Genomic DNA, 18,701 nt, shown 5'->3' with positions numbered 1-18,701 from the left:
CTCTCTCTCTCTCTCTCTCTCTCTCTCTCTCTCTCCTCTCTCTCTGTCTCTCTCTCTCTCTCTCTCTCTCTCTCTCTCTCTCTCTCTCTCTGTCTCTCTCTCTCTCACTCTCTCTCTGTCTCTCTCTCTCTGTCTCTCTCTCTCTCTCTCTCTCTCTCTCTCTCTCTCTCTCTCTCTCTCTCTCTCTCTCTCTCTCTCTCTCTCTCTCTCTCTCTCTCTCTCTCATCTCTCTCTCTGTCTCTCTCTCTCTCTCTCTCTCTCTCTCTCTCTCTCTCTCTCTCTCTCTCTCTCTCTCTCTCTCTCTCTCTCTCTCTCTCTCTCTCTCTCTCTCTTTCTCTCTCTCTCTTTCCTTCCACCTATTGCCTTCCTCCCCTTTTCCGCTCCTCCCTCCCTCCCTCCCTCTCCCATCTGTCCCATCAACAACCCTTACAAATTAAACCAGAGAGTTATAATCCAAGTAATGACCTGGTGTGATGCAAGCCGTGTGGGAGAAAACAAATTGCTTACGGGTGCTTGTGACCTAATGGCTATCATCGGTGGGTAGTCATTACCCTGTGATGGAGGGTAGGAGAGCTGCTGGCTGGCTGGCTGGCTGGCTGCTGGCTGGCTGGCTGGCTGGCTGCTGGCTGGCTGGCTGGCTGGCTGGCTGGCTGGCTGGCTGGCTGGCTGGCTGGCTGGCTGGCTGGCTGGCTGCTGGCTGGCTGGCTGGCTGGCTGCTGGCTGGCTGGCTGGCTGGCTGGCTGGCTGGCTGGCTGGCTGGCTGGCTGCTGGCTGGCTGGCTAGTTGGCTGTTGGCTCTGTTTCTCTCTCTCTATCTGTCTCTATCTCGTTCTCTGCACCGGCACAACCCACATGCCAGTACACACTACACTCCCCCCCCCAACACACACACCACACCGGAACACCCTCTCGACACAACACCCCGGAAGTCTGCTCCACACCTACGGCAGAGAACAAGGTGTTGGTGGTGGTGGAGGTGGTGTAGGCGACGGAGCAGCTCCTCTGGTGTGGCAGAATTAGGATGGTAAATTAGAAGTGATAGTGGTTGTCTTGTGGAGTGTGGGCGCTGATTAGTGGTTGTGTGTGTGTACTCCCCTAGTTGCTCTCACCTAGTTGTGCTTGCGGGGGTTGAGCTTTGGCTCTTTGGTCACGCCTCTCAACTGTCAATCAACAGGTGTACAGATTCCTGAGCCTATTGGGCTCTATCATATCTACATTTGAAACTGTGTATGGAGTCAGCCTCCACCACATCACTGCCTAATGCATTCCATTTATTAACTACTCTGACACTGATAAAATCTTTCTAACGTCTCTGTGGCTCATTTGGGTACTAAGTTTCCACCTGTTTTCTCTTGTTCATGTCCCACCCATTTTGAAGAGTTTGTCTTTGTCCACCCTGTCAATTCCCCTGAGAATTTTGTAGGTGGTTATCATGTCTCCCCTTACTCTTCTGTTTTTCAGGGACGTGAGGTTCAGCTCCTTTAGCCTTTCCTCGTAGCTCATTCCTCTCAGTTCCGGGACGAGCCTGGTGGCATACCGCTGAATCTTCTCTAACTTTGTCTTGTGTTTAACTAGGTATGGACTCCAGGCTGGAGCTGCATACTCCAGGATTGGTCTGACATAAGTGGTATACAGGGTCCTGAACGATTCCTTACACAAGTTTCTAAAGGCAGTTCTTATGTTGGCCAGTCTAGCATATGCCGCTGATGATATCCTTTTGATGTGGGCCTCTGGGGACAGGTTCGGTGTGATATCAACCCCCAGATCTTTCTCTCTATTTGACTCTTGCAGGATTTCACCTCCCAGATGATACCTTGTGTTCAGCCTCCTGCTCCCTTCGCCTAATTTCATTACTTTACACTTTCCTGAGTTGAACTTTAGCAGCCATTTTCTAGACCATTCCTCCAGTTTGTCCAGGTCATCCTGTAGTCTCTGTCTATCTTCATCTGTCTTGATTCTTCTCATAATTTTTGCATCATCAGCAAACATCGAGAGGAATGAGTCTATACCCTCCGGAAGATCGTTTGTGTGTGTGTGTGTGTGTGTGTGTGTGTGTGTGTGTGTGTGTGTGTGTGTGTGTGTGTGTGTGTGTGTGTGTGTGTGTGTGTGTGTGTGTGGGCGTCTTTACTCTTTGTGCCTGCAGAATCGAGCTATTAGCTTTAGGACCCCACCTTTCTAACCAATGCATTTTTTCCTCCATTATGTCTGCTACATATATTTCTCTCTAACACACTGTAACAGACCCGAATGGAACGCCAGTTAACGGCTCGTTGTTCACCGTGTATTGTAACCAGAGCCCAATGACGTGTTGTGATACCTAGTGCTTGAGCAGCAAGTGCTACAGGTACAAGAATACACTGCTACTCCCAGTAGCAAATATTCTTCACATTCACCACCACCTTCTTCTACAATCCGATGTAATTAAGCTAATTGACTGTGAAGAAGGAATCGGCCAATTAGTCATGAATCGCAAGAATGTGGATCCCCAATTACTGAAAGGGTGGGGGCGACTTTAGTCTAAGACAGTTTACTCAATCAAGGGGAAATATTACTATATGAGGATGAACAAATCCACAAGGGCCATGATGAGGGTTAGAACCTACCTTCTGTGTGTTTCTGTGTGTATATGAGGATTCTTGGTGGAATCCCATGCAGTTTACAGCACAAATATCAGGACTGTGGACTCAGCAATAATATAAGAGTCGGCTGTGTAAACACAGAGAATAAATTAATCACGTTTCATTCAATACAATAATCAAAGTATAAGATCAGCATACTCTATTCTAATGATTATTAGCTGGAGGCAATGATTAAAAAAATGGATCTTCATAAAACTGTGCTAACTCAGTACAAGACTCTACCTTAAAATATCAACAAACATTCAGTTGATGTTGTGGCCTCATTGGGGTGTTGTTAGTTGTCCAACCTTCCTGCCCTCAGGGGCCAGATTCACGAAGCAGTTACGCAAGCACTTACGAACCTGTCCATCTTTTCTCAATATTTGACGGCCAGGTGGCTGTTTATAACAATAATAACAGTTGATTGGGAAGTTTTCATGCTGATAAACTATTTAATAAATGTAACAAAAGCCGTCAATGATTGAGGAAAGATGTACACGTTCGTAAGTACTTGCGTAACTGCTTCGTGAATCTGGCCCCTGGCCGCTAGAACTATACTACGCAAATTCGCTCGTCTCCCAAGCAAGCCAACCTTGGCCGGTTGCCCACTAGTTGTCACAGTTCCTTAACAAAGCTTAATCATCTGCCCAATTAAATGAATTGAATCTTTACATTAAAATGATGGGTAATTACATGGGCAAATGAACAAAGGAAGTTATTAATACAATTACTGATAGTAACAGGAGTTGCTCTAAATTAATCTTTAATCTATATGAATAAAAATGTAAATGTTCGTTTGTTCATAATCGCTAATCTCCGAAAGTTGTTCATCGATTGCTTTGAAATTTTCACACAACGTTCAATTCGAATATGCGCGTGTTTTTATATACCTACTATATAGATGCAACCCCTGTGACAGGTAAAAACATGCGTTTTTGAAAAACAGTGCCATCTGTTGCACATGAGACTAACACACGCTATACTAAATATGTTACAATTCCATTTCAATGTTTCCAATTGAATTGATAAATGAAATTTTCATACATTTCGATTTATTTTCATTTTTATTTAATTATTTTTTGTGACATTGCGTTGGAATTGAGCTGTGTTGTTTACCATACCATTCATTTGGGTAGAGTAGTTGATTTTTTTGTTTTTCATTGTTTTATATGTTTTTTTTTTAACTGTTCTTCTTATTTTTCAATGATGGGAAAAATCAGATCATTTGATGTTCCAATTTTTCTGATGGGAACAACAGATCATTTGGGAACCCATCGTACGAGTGAGCGGGGAATGGTGGGAAGGACGAGGGGGTGGGAGTGGGGGATGGTGGGGAGGACGAGAGTATGGTGGGGACGAGGAGACGGAGGAGTGGAGAATGGTGGGGGAGGACAAGGGGGACAGGGGAGTGGGGAATGATAGGGAGGACAAGGAGACGGGGGAATGGTGGAGAGGACGAGGGGACTTGGGAGTGGGGGACGGTGGGGCAGGACGAGGGGATGGAGGAGGGGCGAATGGTGGATGGTGGGGGGGGGGGGGGGGAGAACGGTTGACAGAGGGAGGGGGTTGCTGGGGCTGGGTATAGCTAGTGATTTAATAAACAAGGGAGGATGTGGCACTCTACAGCTGACTGAGCTGAGGGTGATTCTGTGCAATGTTGACAAATTAACAAGTACCAATACTATGAACTCATTATCAGATCCCTCTGATTCTACCATTACTTTAAAAAGAACTGCTACGTATTTCCTTGCTCAGTGAATAGCTTAGTTCGAGCCCCAGACATACAATACTCTCACAATAACTCAATATAACGTCACAGTTCCCGTGGCGTAGTGGGAACTCTATCCCTTTGAGATGTATTTCTTTCTTGTCTCAATAAACATACTTGAACTTGAACTTGAACTCGCATGGCGTTTCACTAGCGCTCTGTCCTGGGTTCGTATCCTGGCCTGGGAGGATTTATCGGACGTCAATCCTTAACTGTTTTATCGAACGTCAATCCTCTGTTAACCCAATAGTAAAATGGGTACCTGCTTGTTAAACGATTTGGCGGGTCGTATTCCGGGGACCATAGGATTAAAGACCTGCCCGATACGTTACGCGTGCTAGTGGCTGTACAAGAATGTAAGAACTCCTGTATATATAAGTAAATACAAATATAAACCAATATAAAATAAGTGGTACACTTACACTTGGTACACTTACACATGGGAATATTACCTCGGGGTGTAAGCCTGGAGGAGGGCGAGGCGGCACGTCAGTGTTGCCAGCTCACCAAAAGATAAACCCGTTTTTTTTTATTATTTTCTACCACAGACGTGGCCGGACATTTACAATGCTAACCAGCATATATACATTTCCTTCTGTCCTCCATGGACAGGGTGAGAGATGTGTTAAACATATAGTTCAAGGGTTTATTGAACACTCAACCAATGAAGGTGATTCGGTGCTTTTAAAATGCTAAGCTAACCTACATACGTAAGTACATAGATACACAGATTAACGTATGCCCTACATAAAGTGCTCGATGTGTCTTTTACATAGTGTCATTAATGTGCATTTACAAAGGTGAAATGCAATTCTGATCAGCTTCTATATATACTTTATACACATACATATACATACACACACACACACACACACACACACACACACACACACACACACACACACACACACACACACACACACACACACACACACACACACACACACACACACACACATATACGTACACATACATATATACATACATGTGTACATACATATATACACACACACATGCATTCACATACATTTCTCTCTTTTACTCTGACAGGGTGAGATAGCTGATAGAGAAACTAGTGTGCAACGAAGCACTTAATCACTGAAGGTGATTAAGGTGCTTTTACAAGCTCAGGTTATATAGTTACATCACATACATACATTGTATAATTGATACATAACATGGTTAATCTTGGGTACAAGTCCAATATATCATCAAGTGTTCCAGTACTCATATAGTAGTTACACAGTTCAGCATACCTTAGCCCAGGAGGGCGAAAGTCAGTCAATATGGGACATTCTACAATATAATGTTCAAGAGAGTGCATGTTTTCTCTTTCACAAACCCGTTGTGTACTAAATGAACCGACAGCCAACTTCCATGACTATAAAACTCTTCACTGCTGCTTCAACCTACAATACAGACTCCTCAGAAGCTATTCTCTACGAGACAACATCGTAAGACAGAAGTCTTTCAAAATACACGTGACAGAACTGTATAATCTCTTCCCTAACACTGATGTGCACCGCTCCTGTGCCAGGTAAGTTACGGGCTCACCATAGCCCGTGCTACTTGGAACTTGTTCCGAATTAGCCGAATCTATAACAACAACAACTGATGTGTTATATCAAACTCAGGGCAAATGTTTTCTCTCACAGCAACTAACGTGCGGGCGTGCATGCGCATCTATAAAAATCCAATCTATTATGAATATCTCCCTAAAAATCCAGTTTCGTTGTTAAAGAGCAGCTCGTAGCAGCTGTTTAACTCCCAGGTACCTATTTACTGCTAGGCGAGCAGATGCATCAGGGTGAAAGAGAACTCTGCCCATTTGTTTCTGCCATCGGCCGGGAATCGAACCCGGGTCATTAGGACTACGACTCACTCTCCCTCGAAGCCCCCATATATAACCCCCCCCCCCCGAAGACAGAAGACCCAGAAGTCTGGGTCTTCTGACATTCGGTGTGGGGGTTATATATGACTACTACTATAATTTTCTGTCCTCCAGTTGCTATGGTGCCTGATATGTAGTCACTGAAACCTTCACAGTTCTGAATTACCATCTCTTCGAAACTCCAACCTTCTCATAGTAGCAGAGCTACACCACCTCCTCCTCTCCCTTCTCTCTCTTTCCTCACAACATAGAAGTCCTGTGGAAACACTGCATTTGTTATGGTTTTCGTTAGCTTTGTTTCTGTGAGTGCTATTATGTCTGGGTTTTTTCTAGTGCCCATTCTCCGAGTTAACTTGTTCTATTTGCAATCCCATCTATGTTAGTGTACATCGCCTTGAAGCTCACTTTCTTCTGTTCATTTTCTTGCCCCTTTCTTGGTGAGTATTCTGCTGGTGGGGAAAACTGTTCCCTGGGTGTGAAGATCTGTGAGGTGGTTTGCAGGGTCTCAGAGGATTTTGGGGTGGGGGGGGGGGGGTTGCACGGTGTGTGTGTGTGTGTGTGTGTGTGTACTCACCTTTTTGTACTCACCTATTTGTGCTTGCGGGGGTTGAGCTTTGGCTCTTTGGTCCCGCCTCTCAACGCCGTGTGTGTGTGTGTGTGTGTGTGTGTGTGTGTGTGTGTGTGTGTGTGTGTGTGTGTGTGTGTGTGTGTGTGTGTGTGTGTGTGTGTGTGTGTGTGATTTCACAATCATCACAATTTTTGCAATCTTCATAACCTAAACAATCTTCACAATCTTCACAATCCAAACAATCTTCACAATCGCAGTATTCACAATCTTAACGTCTTACACTCTTTACGAAGCGTAACTGCCTCTCAATTAATATATATGACCAGACAATCATTTGTAAACCTGCCAAATTTCCTAAACAACCCAACACAATCATACAATATCTATATCCTCAGACTCCTCACAATAGTCGATATATCATCACAATTCTCATACACATTAAACAATATACCTTGCATAATGTTATATTGAAATACTCGCGATTTTTTTTTAAATGCTAAAAAAATCACACATATATTTAAACAATTCTCCTTCATAAACAATTCACAATTTAAACCTTTGTCGAACATTTCAATCACCATCATTCTCCAAATCCTCAAAATCATCATATCCCCTCACAATCGACACAAATCTAATGTTACACAATCTTTTACAATCACAACCATCACAATCTTTCCATGTCAATATATTTTTGTATAAACACGCCGATTGTGGCAATATCCACAAGCCCCCAAAATCCAAATTGTGTGATCAGAAGGCCGCTGAGATGAGAAGACGTCTGCATAGATCAATACTATATAGCTAGCAGGGAGGCTGGAGCTGAGGAGAGTGGAGATGCTGAGAATGTTGGGAGATGCTGTGAATGTTGGGAGATGGTGTGAATGTTGGGAGATGATGTGAATGTTGGGAGATGGTGTGAATGTTGGGAGATGCTGTGAATGTTGGGAGATGCTGTGAATGTTGGGAGATGGTGTGAATGTTGGGAGATGCTGTGAATGTTGGGAGATGGTGTGAATGTTGGGAGATGATGTGAATGTTGGGAGATGCTGTGAATGTTGGGAGATGCTGTGAATGTTGGGAGATGGTGTGAATGTTGGGAGATGCTGTGAATGTTGGGAGATGGTGTGAATGTTGGGAGATGATGTGAATGTTGGGAGATGCTGTGAATGTTGGGAGATGGTGTGAATGTTGGGAGATGATGTGAATGTTGGGAGATGGTGTGAATGTTGGGAGATGCTGTGAATGTTGGGAGATGCTGTGAATGTTGGGAGATGGTGTGAATGTTGGGAGATGATGTGAATGTTGGGAGATGGTGTGAATGTTGGGAGATGCTGTGAATGTTGGGAGATGGTGTGAATGTTGGGAGATGATGTGAATGTTGGGAGATGTTGTGAATGTTGGGAGATGCTGTGAATGTTGGGAGATGGTGTGAATGTTGGGAGATGCTGTGAATGTTGGGAGATGGTGTGAATGTTGGGAGATGCTGAGAATGTTGGGAGAGGGTGTGAATGTTGGGAGATGCTGTGAATGTTGGGAGATGGTGTGAATGTTGGGAGATGATGTGAATGTTGGGAGATGTTGTGAATGTTGGGAGATGCTGTGAATGTTGGGAGATGCTGTGAATGTTGGGAGATGCTGTGAATGTTGGGAGATGGTGTGAATGTTGGGAGATGCTGTGAATGTTGGGAGATGCTGTGAATGTTGGGAGATGCTGTGAATGTTGGGAGATGCTGTGAATGTTGGGAGATGCTGTGAATGTTGGGAGATGCTGTGAATGTTGGGAGATGCTGTGAATGTTGGGAGATGTTGTGAATGTTGGGAGATGCTGTGAATGTTGGGAGATGCTGTGAATGTTGGGAGATGCTGTGAATGTTGGGAGATGATGTGAATGTTGGGAGATGCTGTGAATGTTGGGAGATGCTGTGAATGTTGGGAGATGCTGTGAATGTTGGGAGATGCTGTGAATGTTGGGAGATGATGTGAATGTTGGGAGATGCTGTGAATGTTGGGAGATGCTGTGAATGTTGGGAGATGCTGTGAATGTTGGGAGATGATGTGAATGTTGGGAGATGATGTGAATGTTGGGAGATGCTGTGAATGTTGGGAGATGATGTGAATGTTGGGAGATGCTGTGAATGTTGGGAGATGATGTGAATGTTGGGAGATGATGTGAATGTTGGGAGATGCTGTGAATGTTGGGAGATGATGTGAATGTTGGGAGATGATGTGAATGTTGGGAGATGCTGTGAATGTTGGGAGATGATGTGAATGTTGGGAGATGATGTGAATGTTGTGATGTGATGCTGTGAAAGATGCTTGAAGGACAATGACCTGAGATTGAATACAACACCAGCCACAACCTTTTCCAGGTTGTTTAGTTTCACTTCCCTTAACTTGTATACCATGCAAGGTGATGGAGAAGATCGTGAGGAAAAGGCTCGTAGAGCATCTGGAGGGAAACAGCTTTGTAACGCACCACCAACATGGGTTCAGAGATTGTAAATCGTGCCCTACAGTGTTAATAAAATTCAATGACTAAGCAACACAAATTAGGCAAGAAAGAGAAGGGTTGGCAGACTGCATTTTCTTGGACTGTCAGAAAGCCTTTGACACAGAACCTCACAAAAGGATGTTACAAAAGTTGGAGCAGCAGGCAGGAGTAAAAGGGAAGGTGCTCCAGTGGATAAGGGAGTATCTAAGCAACGGGAAACAGCGAGTAACGGTGAGGGGGGAGACATCAGAGTGGCGAGATGTCACCAGCGGAGTCCCACAGGGCTGTGTGCTTGGACCCTTCCTGTTTCTAATATATACAAACGATCTTCCAGAGTGTATAGACGCAATGTTTTCTGATGAAACAAAAATTATGAGAAGAATCAAGACGGATGAAGATAAACAGAGACTACAGGACGACCTGGACAAACTGGAGGAATGGTCTAGAAAATGGCTGCTAAAATTCAACTCAGGAAAGTGTAAAGTAATGAAATTAGGCGAAGGGAGCAGAAGGCAGAACACAAGGTACCATCTGGGAGGAGAAATCCTGCAAGAGACAAATTGAGAGAAAGATCTGGGGTTTGATATCACACCTAACCTGTCCCCAGAGGCCCACATCAAAAGGATATCATCAGCGGCATATGCTAGATTTGCTAATATAAGAACTGCCATTAGGAACTTGTGTAAGGAATCGTTCAGAACCTTGTATACCACTTATGTAAGACCAATCCTGGAGTATGCAGCTCCAGACTGGAGTCCATACCTAGTTAAACACAAGACAAATTTAGAGAAGATTCAGAGGCAGTTCATCCCAGTCCAGAAGGAAAATAAATGAATTGCAGACTAGAACCCATGGTTTAATTAAAGATGTAAGCTAGCAAAGCAACTAAGTATAAAGGCATGGAGAAACTATAGAAATAATAGGACACTAGAGAGCAGAGAACGATACCAGAGTGCCAGGAATGAATACGTCAGGGTGAGAAGAGAGGTAGAAAGACTATATAAAACTGATATAGCAAGCAAGGCAAAGACTCAACCTATATTGCTGCAGAGCCACACCAGGAGAAAAACAACAGTGAAGGAATAGGTAATGAAACTGAGGATGGGGCTGACAGATTCACTACAAACGACAAGGAAGTGTGCGAGAAACTCAATAAGGAATTCCAGGAGGTCTTCACATTAGAGCATGGATAAGTTCCAGAGATAAGAAAGGGAATAGTTAACCAGACACCACTAGAGGAGTTTGGGATTACTAGTGGGAGGTGAGGAAGCATCAGCTAGAGTTGGATGTGACAAAGGCTATAGGCCCAGATAGAATTTCGCCATGGATACTAAAGGAAGGAGCAGAAGCACTGTGCTTGCCACTCTCCTAGTGTATAACAAATTCCTGGTAACAGGTAAACTGCCAAAAATTTGGATGACTGCTAATGTAGTCCCAATATACAAGAAGAGGGGATAGACAGGAGGCACTGAATTACAGGCCAGTGTCCCTAACCTGCATACCATGCAAGCTGATGGAGAAGATTGTGCGAAAAAAGCTAGTGGAGCACCTGGAGCGAAAGAACTTTGTAACACAGCATCAACATGGATTCAGGGATGGCAAGTCCTGCCTCACAGGGTTACTTGAATTCTACGACCAGGCAACAAAAATCAGGCAAGAAAGAAAGGGATGGGCAAACTGTGTATTTTTGGATTGCCAGGAAAATCTTTGATACAGTACCACACAAGAGACTAGTGCACAAACTGGAGATGCATAGGCAGGAGTGAAAGGGAAGGTACTCCAATGGATAAAGGAGTATCTAAGCAACAGAAAACAGCAAGTCACTGTGAGGGGTGAGGTCTCAGATTGGCGAGACGATACAAGTGGAGTACCGCAGGGGTCAGTCCTTGGACCTATACTGTTTCTGATATATGTAAATGATCTTCCAGAGGGTATAGAATAGTTCTTTCATTGTTTGCTGATGATGCAAAAATTAAGAGGAGGATTAAGACAGAGGAAAATTGTATGAGGCGACAAGATGACCTAGACAAACTGAATCAATGGTCCAATAAATGGCTGTTGAAGTTCAACCCGAGTAAACGTAATGTAATGAAACTAGGCAGTGGAAACAGGAGGCCAGACACAGGATACAGAATAGGAGATGAAGTACTTAATGAAACAGACAGAGAGAAAGATCTAGGAGTTGATATCACACCAAACCTGTCTCCTGAAGCCCACATAAAAAGAATAACGTCTGCGGCATATGCGAGGCTGGCTAACATCAGAATAGCGTTCAGGAACCTGTGTAAGGAATCATTCAGAATCTTGTACACCACATATGTAAGACCAATCCTGGAGTATGCGGCCCCAGCATGAAGCCCGTACCTTGTCAAACACAAGACTAAGTTTGAAAAAGTTCAGAGGTATGCCACTAGGCTAGTCCCAGAACTAAGAGGCATGAGTTACGAAGAAAGACTGCGTGTACTGCACCTCACGTCACCGGAAGACAGAAGAGCTCGGGGAGACATGATCTCTACCTACAAAACTCTAAGAGGAATCGACAGGGTAGATAAAGTTAAATTGTTTAACTCGGTGGGAACGTGAACAAGGGGACACAGGTGGAAACTGTGTACCCAAATGAGCCACAGGGACGTTAGAAACAACCTTTTCAGTGTCAGAGTAGTAAACAGGTGGAATGCATTAGGCAGTGATGTGGCGGAGGCTGACTCCATACACAGTTTCAGCTATAGATATGATAGAGCCCAGTAGGCTCAGGAATCTGTACACCAGTTGAGAGGCGGGACCAAAGAGCCAGAGCTCAACCCCCGCAAGCACAACAAGGTGAGTACACACACCCAACCAAACGATAGTATTTCTCCCTCAAATTTAGTGAGCAGAGTTTTTATCACATAAAGATCACAGACTTCCTCGGCGTTGATTTAGAGGTTAAGGTTTGGTGGCGATATACAAGAAAATGTTTTAGAGAATGCTTCCCGTCCTGGTTTTAAGAGATTTACTCCAAGTCCTGAAAGAGAGGAGGACGTCCCCGAGAGCAGTAAGAGTATATTGCTGGTTCAGCCGGCGACCGGCAGGCGGCGCTGGCGGACCCTGCCGCTTTGTGCAGTTTTCCTAGTTCGTAATCCTGCGATCTTGCGAGGCAAACTAGCGCCGCATACATTCTCTATCTTCTCTACACACTCCACGGTCAGGTGGGTACAGTAAGAGCTTCGCTTCTTGCAGGGTTCGATCCCCCGAAGTGGATGTTCATCGTTGCTTCACTGTCTTCATATTCCTCCCAGGTGCTACAGACCAACTTGGCACTTTCTTCTGATAAGTCAGAGAAAATCCATAGTCGTAAGTTGTGTCCCTGGGTTATTGTAAGGGATCGAACTATGCCACTCGCCAGGAGCAGTGCAGATTAAATTGTAACAATAAGGTTATTATCATGCATAATAAGGACATGCCACAGCCTGGCTGGGTAATGTGTAGGTGTTTTATATATATACAAGGAGGGGGATAACCGGCGGTGCCCGGGACAGTCTGTACTCCCTCTCACCCCCTTCATTCCACTCCTCTTCGATTCCCCCCCCCTCTCCCTACATCCCCCCCCCCTGTTACCTAATCTCTCTCAATCCTCCCTTAAAGCCTCTTCACCCCAGTTCTCATCCTCTCCCCACTACAGACCCCATCTCCCCTCGTCCCTGTCCCCTTGTTCCCTCCCCCCCCCCTTCGTCCTGCCCCTTTTCCTCCATCCCCTACCCCCTCTCCCTTCTACTTCCCCCTCTCCTCTCGTCTCTCAGAAAATATATTATTACCATGACTAAATACTCTAGGGAAATCACACTAACACTTTCACACTTGACTTCATAAAAATCGCCAGGGCGGGAGTCTGTATAAATGCTCATATTCCTTAAAGCATTCAGCTTACACCTACCTCCACCACCTTATTTCCGGCTCGTATCCCAGACCATTTATCCCCCCCCCCCCCCTGGCAGTTTGTGGTGAGAGTGTTAGACACTCGAGGGAGCTAACCTCACCGGGCACTTGAGCACAGTGCTATACCGGCAAGTTGAGTACAACCTCACCGGGCACTTGAGCACAGTGCTATACCGGCAAGTTGAGTACAACCTCACCGGGCACTTGAGCAGTGCTATACCGGCAAGTTGAGTACAACCTCACCGGACACTTCAGCACAGTGCTATACCAGCAAGTTGAGTACAACCTCACCGGACACTTCAGCACAGTGCTATACCGGCAAGTTGAGTACAACCTCACCGGGCACTTGAGCACAATGCTATACCAGCAAGTTGAGCACAACCTCACCGGACACTTGAGCACAATTATGAGAAAATTAATGAGACAATTCCAATTACATCCCCCTCGTCATATCGTGCCAAGAGTCCATATGAAAGAACTTTAGCGCTACTTTGAGCTGTATTCAGTACAAAAAGAGTCCTGAGAGACATACTTTACAGAAACACGACACTCTTATTTCCGCAAATAACTAGAAGGTGAAGCTCAAGATTAATTAGCGGATTAAGATGGCCAACTTGGTCATGAGGCAGTAACCTCCAGACACAACCATCTTGTATTTACACCTCCACTCCCTCCGGGGATGTCAAGAACCTTAGTAACATCCGACAGGTGAATTAATAAAGTTATATGTGGGTTAACATATGTGTTAACTCACATATAATTGTATTATATGTTGATTAACGTATTGACGGCACTTGGGTAGGACGGCAAAGAACCTATAAGGGACAGATACACAAACATAATTTCTTCACTTCTGGCCAGGGAATGTGACTCTGTTAGTTAAAATAAATCAAATCAAAAGCTTTATACATTAATGGTTTGGTTATTAATGATGAATGTGCTGACGCCCCTCTTAAGCAGCGAGATGGACCATTTGTGTCAAACTATCGACCAATTAGCTTTACATCTTTTGTAAGAAAATGGTCTGAATCAATACCCACAAAAGCCATTCATATACATCTTGAAAAAACTAAGATTAATTAATAATTCAACCCATTGTTTTGCTAATGGTTGCTTGTGTTTAACTAATTTACTCCTTTTTTCCCCCCCAGCATATTTGAAGCACCTCACAGCAGAAAGAATTAAGACGCCATTTTACACCTTGACATTAGCCAAGGCTTTGATGTTGTGTCTCAGGAAGCTGGTAGAGGAGCACTGGAGAAAGTTATCTTAAGTTGGATGAGGATTATTTTAAACGACCTAACTGGACCTAACTGGAGTTAGGTCCAGTTAGCAAGCCGGTGGAACAGGTGTGTGACCCAAGACTGTGCCTTGCCACCTCTCTCCATATATATATAAATAATTTAAATTGAATTTCATAGCAACATTTGCAAAATTGCAAATAATGCGAAAAGATCAAGAAATAAATTCAGAATAAGAATCTAAAGACGTTACAAAGCTGATCAAGACATTTAAAATGGACGAAAGATTTTAAAGATGGATTTTAATGCTAACATGTTGGTTTCTATGCTTAGGAAAAATAATACATTTACCAGACGTCATTTGGACAATGTTGATATTGCGAATTCTAAATGTGAAAAAGATCCGAGAGTCGTGATTAATAGGACCCTAAGGCAAAAAAATCCATGTATGTGTGTGTGTGTGTGCGTGTGTGTGTGTGTGTGTGTGTGTGTGTGTGTGTGTGTGTGTGTGTGTGTGTGTGTGTGTGTGTGTGTGTGTGTGTGTGTGTGTGTGTGTGCAGTAACAATATCCCAGCAGTAGGACGTAATTATAATATTAAACAAGGTGGAAAGAGCGAGGTTAAAAAAAAAAAGTGAAAATACCACATATTGGAGAGGTTAATAATCAATTAATATTAACAGGAAGTTGTTAAGACTAATATTGAATCTTTTAATTAAATAAAGCAATAACCAGTCGAGCCTGACCCCCAGGCCGGGCTCGGGGAGTACAAGAACTCCCGAAACCCTCTCCAGGTATGTTCCAGGTATAACAATCACAAACACGTATCTAAAAATAAATATGTGATAAAATAGAAATGTTTGCCCCTTCCAAGACTACCATTCAAAGTTTGCTTGTCAAGAAAGGCATCTCTTTGTCCCAGTAAATCCTTAATAATTCCAAGCACCCAGCAGAAGGACTGTGTGTGTCTCTCTCTGCTTTATCTGCTGTCTGCTTGCATTATTCTACCCTGCAGACCTGCTACACCATTATACACATCACTCACGTTTAAACAAAATAAAATATGGACACTGTAACATATTGATGTTTCTGGGTAGTCTGAGGCGAAAGCTTGGAGAGAGAGAGAGAGAGAGAGAGAGAGAGAGAGAGAGAGAGAGAGAGAGAGAGAGAGAGAGAGAGAGAGAGAGAGAGAGAGAGAGAGAGAGAGAGAGTGAGAGAGAGAAAGAAAGAGAGAGAGAGAGAGAGAGAGAGCTATATTATTTGCCGAATGGGTGTGATTTCCACCCCCTTCCCCCGTCCTAACAAACTTATATCATTTGGGAATCTTCACTGTAAGTGTAGGTGTGGCCATCAGGCCAGACCTACACCCATCTCAAACCGCTCGTAAATGCGTCAATATTATGTGATATGATCAATATATATTGATGAATATTCAAATATTGATGAATATTCGAGCGTTTGGACACTTAATTTAGCCTCAGGGAGACAGTAACCTGTGTGACGACCAAATGTGTTCACTATATATGTCCGTGCTTCAAGCTGACTGCTGCCAGCTTCAGCACACAGGCTGCTGCAGGGTCGACAAATGTTAATTGGAATCTCTTAATGTACACTAATCCACTAGGATTAGATTGGAATAGCAAAGCCCATGGTTTTTGCAGGTCGGCGTTCGATCCCCGTTGATCCTGAAGGGATTGGGGACCGTTCCTTCATCCCGTCATCATATTCCAGCTCCTAGTCCTCATATCCCAGTTCCTTGTCCTCATATCCCTTCTCCTTGTCCTCATATACTAGCTCTTAGTCCTCATATCCCAGCTCCTTGTCTTCATATCCCAGCTCCTTGTCCTCATATCCCAGCTCCTTGTCCTCATATCACAGCTCCTAGTCCTCATATCCCAGCTCCTTGTCCTCATATCCCAGCACCTTATCCTCATATCCCAGCTTCTTGTCCTCATATCCCAGCTCCTAGTCCTCATATCCCAGCTACTTGTCTTCATATTCCAGCTCTTAGTCCTCATATCCCAGCTCCTTGTCCTCATATCCCAGTTTCTAGTCCTCAAATCCCAGCTCCTTGTCCTTATATCCCAGCTTCTAGTCCTCATATCCCAGCTCCCAGTCCTCATATCCCAGTTCCTTGTCCTCATATCCCAGCTTCTAGTCCTCATATCCCAGCACCTTATCCTCATATCCTAGCTCCTTGTCTTCATATCCCAGCTCCTTGTCCTTATATCCTAGCTCTTTGTCGTCATAACCCAGCTCCTAGTCCTCATATCCCAGCTCCTTCTCCTCATATCCCAGCTTCTAGTCCTCATATCCCAGCTCCTAGTCCTCATATCCCAGCTCCTTGCCCACATATCCCAGCTCCTTGTCCTCATATCCCAGCTTCTATTCCTCATATCCCAGCTCCTAGTCCTCATATCCCAGCTCCTTGTCCTTATATCCCAGCTCCCTGTCCTCATATCCCAGCTCCTAATCCTCATATCCCAGCTCCTAGTCCTCATATCCTAGCTCCTTGTCCTCATATCCCAGCTTCTAGTCCTTATATCCCAGCTTCTAGTCCTCATATCCTAGCTCCTTGTCCTCATATCCCAGCTTCTAGTCCTTATATCCCAGCTTCTAGTCCTCATATCCCAGCTCCTAATCCTCATATCCCAGCTCCTAGTCCTCATATCCTAGCTCCTTGTCCTCATATCCCAGCTTCTAGTCCTTATATCCCAGCTTCTAGTCCTCATATCCCAGCTCCTTGCCCACATATCCCAGCTCCTTGTCCTCATATCCCAGCTTCTAGTCCTCATATCCCAGCTCCTAGTCCTCATATCCCAGCTCCTTGTCCTCATATCCCAGCTTCTAGTCCTCATATCCCAGCTCCTAGTCCTCATATCCCAGCTCCTTGTCCTTATATCCCAGCTCCCTGTCCTCATATCCCAGCTCCTAATCCTCATATCCCAGCTCCTAGTCCTCATATCCTAGCTCCTTGTCCTCATATCCCAGCTTCTAGTCCTCATATCCCAGCTCCTTGTCCTCATATCAACTACATGTCAACTGTCCAGTACTACTTATCAACTGTCCAGTCTTACTTATCAACTGGCAGTACTACTTATCAACTGTCCAGTCTTACTTATCAACTGGCAGTACTACTTATCAACTGTCCAGTACTACTTATCAACTGTCCAGTACTTACTTGGTCATTTCCAGCGACAGTTCGACATCTTTCCAGTCCTCAGAGGCTGAATTTCCAGCAATTAAGACATAATTGGTATTTCCAACCACTCGACAGTTACGTAGTTCACCACTTAGAAACAGCTACTTTGAGCCACTTACAGTTACTCGTTCACTTCTGTATTTCCCTGAATTCATGCCTTGAATCCATGTACTTTGACAGTCAATGTTCCCGGTTTTAATTTCACTAAACGACCAAAATAACCGGTTAATATTCATTCAGATCATTGCATTAATAAATGATAAATAATATGTAATCTGAGTGAATAAATATAGTGCTGAAGACCGTTTCCAATTCACTGTCAATTTTTTTTCTTCAGTTTTAGAACATGATAGCGGCTTATCATGGTGTAAATACTCAAAGTGCCGCAAATATAAATGGATCAAAATCTACGACCAATTTGTGTAATATAGTGTTCCTGGTGGGTTAGGGAGCAGAGAGAGACAGAGAGTATACACCCTCCTTCTACGGCAGCTGGAGCGGCACTACTGGCAGCCTGCCTTCAGACCCCCCTTACTCATATTACCGTTTTCTGTTGCCGGTATTGCTAAGCCATTTCATCGTAGCCTAAGCTGGCTTCAACATAAAATTTTCATTAATGCTACTTATGCTTCTCATTTCCTCGTAGAGTAAGGTGGCCACATTTTTTTTTATCTCAAAGGAGATCAAGCTGGCCTCACCTCACATCTAAGCTTCAACAGGCCACATTTAACGAAATAATTTAAATAATTCAATTATTTCTCATCGCATGGTGAGAAATCTCATCTAAGCTGGGCCAGACTTCTCATCTCCCACAAAACTAAGCTGACGACACACAGGGCCGCGTGAAGCTGATAATAAGCCCAGGTCAGATGGGAACTGTAAGCTTACACTTCAAGCTGCTCATTAAGTAGTTTTGTTATCAGTTCTCAATACGAATGATTTATCTGTAGCTGTATTCATGCATATGTTGGGTATATACATGCACCTGTAGTATATATATATACATGCAC

The 18,701-nt window shown here is 44.1% G+C and overlaps 1 protein-coding gene across 1 annotated transcript in view; it reads right to left on the bottom strand.

Annotated features, from left to right (window-relative positions):
- The window catches only part of LOC123755799 (lachesin), a 74,746-nt gene extending 56,563 nt beyond the window's left edge, over positions 1–18,183 (bottom strand). Inside the window, exon 1 of the mRNA XM_069300086.1 lies at positions 17,671–18,183. Within this exon, the coding sequence (XP_069156187.1) occupies positions 17,671–17,678 (8 nt within the window). The 5' untranslated portion in view covers positions 17,679–18,183. The remainder of the gene's footprint in view (positions 1–17,670) is intronic.
- Positions 18,184–18,701: the final 518 nt, after the last annotated feature.

This window comes from Procambarus clarkii, chromosome 43 (assembly GCF_040958095.1).
Source record: "Procambarus clarkii isolate CNS0578487 chromosome 43, FALCON_Pclarkii_2.0, whole genome shotgun sequence".
NCBI lineage: Eukaryota > Metazoa > Arthropoda > Malacostraca > Decapoda > Cambaridae > Procambarus > Procambarus clarkii.
Note: the sequence above shows the minus strand (reverse complement) of the source record. Positions and strands in the feature narration are given on the sequence as shown.